Below are 4,439 nucleotides of genomic sequence, written 5' to 3'. Positions count from 1 at the left end.
CAATTACTGACAATACATGAATATTACATTCTAATATAAAATTCTACACAAATACCTTACATTTACACTACAACAATATTTCCCATCATGCTGTCAAATAAAGTTAACAGTACAATACAGTATGCCATTCTAGAATAACAGCTGCCAACTAACACCAAACTATACAAACATGCATAAATAGGATTAGGTATTCGCTTTTCAACAAGAAACCTTACACCACAACAAAATTGCACCCAATCACTGTCAAAGTTAATAGTACCAATCCTAGGATAGCAGCAACAGATAAACACCATACTTTAAAAACATGCATACTATAAGAACATCTATATATAAATATTCATTTTTCAACAAAAAACCTTATGAAACAACAAAATTGTACACAATGGCTGTCAAAGTTATCAATTCAATTTAGGATGCATTCCTAGAATAACAGCACACATTTATTCATAATTTCCATGCCTTTGTTTTCCTAGTGTAGATCACAAGACATACAAGAGCTGGATAGAAATGACTGTTGAACACAGTGTTACAACTTGTGATTAAATATGTGGCATTCAGAAAGTCTCATAAGAACAGGCAATTTTACTGGACATTCAAGACAAGAAAACAATCACATATAAATCTTAAATTCATGCTTGAAGACAAGTCCAATTAAGGAACTGTATGTGTGATGCAAAGTTCAAACAATTTGATATAATACTACATATAGGGTCAAATGTAGTTATTTCAGTTTGCTGTAATTTTATATTGTATTGACAACTGTTACATGGATGTTTAGTGCAACTGAACTTCTGTAAGAAAATTACATGAAAGCAATTGAGCTTCTCTCCACTCTTGGTCCAAAGAAGCTTAAGTTATTAGACACATAAGTAATTGCCTTTGACAGAAGATGTATTTTATTTAAATGACTTGATGGATGAACATTTCAAAGACTTGAGAGGTCTATTAATAGGGACTGGTGAATACTGCCTCGCTGACAGTCAGTCATATTTCAGAGATGGAATGGGTGGCACAAACTACCGAACAAAGTAAAAAACTGTACAAAAAGTAAGGTATATGTAACAAAGAGCAAAAAAATGACACTTTTTACTGAATTAGTCCATTCTGAATTCCCAGAGTTCCACTGTCACTAAGCATTTTATTACATGCTTCAGACTTAAATGGTTTCTCTCCAGTATGTATCTTCATGTGCACCTTCAGAGATTTACTCTGACTAAACACTCTATTACATACTTCACACTTGAATGGCTTTTCTCCAGAATGAATCCTCATGTGGTTCTTTAGATTTCCACGTACACTAAACATTTTATCACATATTTCACATCTAAATGGGGTTTCTCCAGTATGAATCCTCATGTGCACCTTCATACAGTCACTCTGAGTGAACATTTTATCACATACTTCACATTTGAATGGTTTTTCTCCGGTATGAGTCCTCATGTGCAACCGCAGATAGTCACTCCGACTAAACATTTTATCACATACTTCACACTTGAATGGTTTCTCTCCAGAATGAATCCTCATGTGGTTCTTTAGATTTCCATGTACACTAAACATTTTATCACATACTACACATTTAAATGGATTTTCTCCAGTATGAATCCTCATGTGAACCTTCATATATTCACTCTGAGTGAACATTTTATCACACACTTTACATTTGAATGGTTTTTCTCCAGTATGTGTCCTCATGTGCACCTTCAAATATTCACTCCGACTAAACATTTTATTACACGTTTCACACCTGAATGGTTTATCTCCAGTATGAATCCTCATATGGTTCTTTCGACTCTTATTACAAGTAAACATTTTATCACACACTTCACACGTAAATGGTTTTTCTCCAGAATGCAATCTCATATGCAGTTTTAGTGTTCCCTTCCGAGTAAACCTTTCATTACATACTTCACACTTAAATGGTTTTTCTCCAGTATGAATCTTCATATGCAATTTCTGATTGTCCCTACGACTGAACATTTTATCACATACTTCACATTTGAATGGTTTTTCTCCAGTATGTGTCCTCATGTGCACCTTTAGATATCCACTCTGAATGAACAGTTTATCACATACTTCACACTTGAATGGTTTCTCTCCAGTATGTATCATCATGTGTGTCTTTTGTCTATTATTGCAAGTGAACATTTTTTCACATACTTCACACTTGAAAGGTTTTTCTCCGGTGTGTGTCCTCATGTGCACCTTCAGATATCCACTATGAATAAACATTTTATCACATACTTCACAATTAAATGGTTTTTCTCCAGTATGCATTCTCGTATGTAGTTTTAATTTCCCCTCCCATTAAACATTTCATTAGATAATTCTACATAACGATATGTCATTTCTGTAAACATTGGATCACATGTTGTTTTTGGTCGAAAACCCAATTTGTATCTAGAAATGACGAACGTACGATAATAAAGGATTTTCATAAAGAGTACAAAAATATCTTACATAGCCATTCTAAATGCATATGAAAATGTGATTTCTAAATGTCATCACGAACAACCACTCCGTGACCGACTTAAACCCGTAACCCAGAAACAACCTATTTAATATGTATCTTTTAGAATAATAAAAATTAGAATAATAAAAATAAATACATTATTTAAATGTTTACCTTAGAACAACACTGCATCTTAATCCAAGTGTCTAATTTGCAAAGTTGTCCAACACTTATTCTATAGCCTGCAATCCAACTTGTCAACTTGACGCTCGAACGGATCTCAAAAAATTCCCGGGGGGGGGGGGGGTGGGAGCGGGAGGGTGCTTATCCTGTTTGATCTTTCCAGACCAGTTATGGAAGCTCTCCTGTCCTATTTTTAAGTGTTGTGCTATATTATATGTGATGTTATTCTGTATGTTTTTGCAATTGAAAACGCATATATATATATATAATAAAATAAACAACACCAACACGCAGTGTGTGTGTGTGTGTGTGTGTGTGTATATATATATATATATATATATATATATATATATATATATATATATATATATATATATATAATTCTAAACATTTGTCATTTTGCAAGAGGTATTCTTCAGCCATCCTCTCGTCTTCTTCTCTTTGCCGTCTTCTTTTTTCTCCTGTTTCTGTCTCTTTCTATTTTGTCTTCTATTCCCTTTGTTGACAAGTCAGCTGTTTTTGTCCCTGTTGTTGTTGATGTCTTGGGTATTTGTTTGTCCTTGTTTGTTCGCCTTGTGGAGTTCTTTCCTGTTCTTTCTTTTGCTTCGGCTTAATTGTTACTTCTCTGTTCTCTCTTAACAGTTTGTTCTGCTGTTGTTTCTATTTTAATTGTTGCTGGTGGGTTCCCTGCTGTTGTTTGTTTCTGGTTATTTCCTGCTTGGGTTGATACTGTTGGTTCTAATTGTGAATATTATGGTTTTTTTTACGAACCCTGTTGTTGTTGATGGCGTTTGTACTTTCTGGCTATGATTCATTTTCCCTTGTTGAGAGATTTCTTTTGTTTGTTTCTATATAGGTTCTTTTTGCTGTTGCTTTTGTTGTTCTTTTTTGTTGTTGTTGTTGGACTTTTGTTCCTGTCTAACTTGTGTTCGCTAATCTTTCTGCTGTTGCTTTGGAGTTTGCATTTCTTCATCTAGCTGCTTCTTTCCGGGTACTTCTTGTTGTTGTTGTCGTTGTTTCTCTTTCGGTATTCTCGGTTTTCTCTGTTCATTATCTTCTGTTGGTGTCTCTTGTTTTTTTAAAACTTTTATTAGTTGTGTGTGTCCGGTCTGTTGACATCTATTGCATTTTCTGTGGTAAATACACCCCTTATACCACGATTTGGCCAATAACCCGTGTAATAAAGAAAGCTCTTTTCACTTCTGTTAATTTACTCTTTTCTATCTCCAAGATTCTTGTCCTATTGTAGATGGATGTCATGGGGATTGTTGCTAGTCTTGATGAAATGACCTTGATTTTCAACTTTGCCTCGAACTTTTCGACCGTTGCTTCCAGAGGTATCTCCAGCGGTATATCAGAAAGGTGTAATTCTCCAGCTTGTTTCTTTATTTTGCGCAAAATGGGTATAAATTGTTTATCTGTTACTGTTTCCCCTGCAATATTTAGTTCTCGAAATGGTAGTACAGGTTGAGTTCCTTTAAGGCGTACAATGTAACCGTGATACCCCTTTGAGTTGATTGAATATATTCGTTGCAAGTATTCGGGTTTTTAACTTTTATTGCCACCATCACTGATGTTGTTCCTGGTACTATTTCTCTGGGTATCCCTGACATGTCAAGCTCATGTGTTCCTTTTCTGTTAGTACATTCCAGGAATGATCCCTCGTTAGTTTAAATTCGTCTTGTCTGACAGTACTTTTATAATTCTCTGACTTCTCTATTTGCTCTGTTGGCCGCCATTTTTCTCACTAGTCTCGTGAAGCTTGTGAATAGTTTTCCATGTTGAAATCTTGTGATTTATCTTCTTA

The 4,439-nt window shown here is 34.7% G+C and overlaps 1 protein-coding gene across 1 annotated transcript; it reads right to left on the bottom strand.

Moving 5' to 3' along the window:
* Positions 1-567: 567 nt before the first annotated feature.
* Positions 568-2,656, bottom strand: LOC149781525 (uncharacterized). Its single transcript, XM_089934760.1, has one exon. It carries the CDS (start codon positions 2,272-2,274, stop codon positions 1,087-1,089), a length of 1,188 nt encoding a protein of 395 aa, XP_089790886.1. The 5' UTR covers positions 2,275-2,656; the 3' UTR covers positions 568-1,086.
* Between the last annotated feature and the right edge of the window lie 1,783 nt (positions 2,657-4,439).

This window comes from Sinohyriopsis cumingii, chromosome 15 (assembly GCF_028554795.1).
Source record: "Sinohyriopsis cumingii isolate HCF-2022 chromosome 15, ASM2855479v2, whole genome shotgun sequence".
NCBI classification, from domain to species: domain Eukaryota; kingdom Metazoa; phylum Mollusca; class Bivalvia; order Unionida; family Unionidae; genus Sinohyriopsis; species Sinohyriopsis cumingii.
This window is presented reverse-complemented; position numbering and strand designations above follow the sequence as displayed.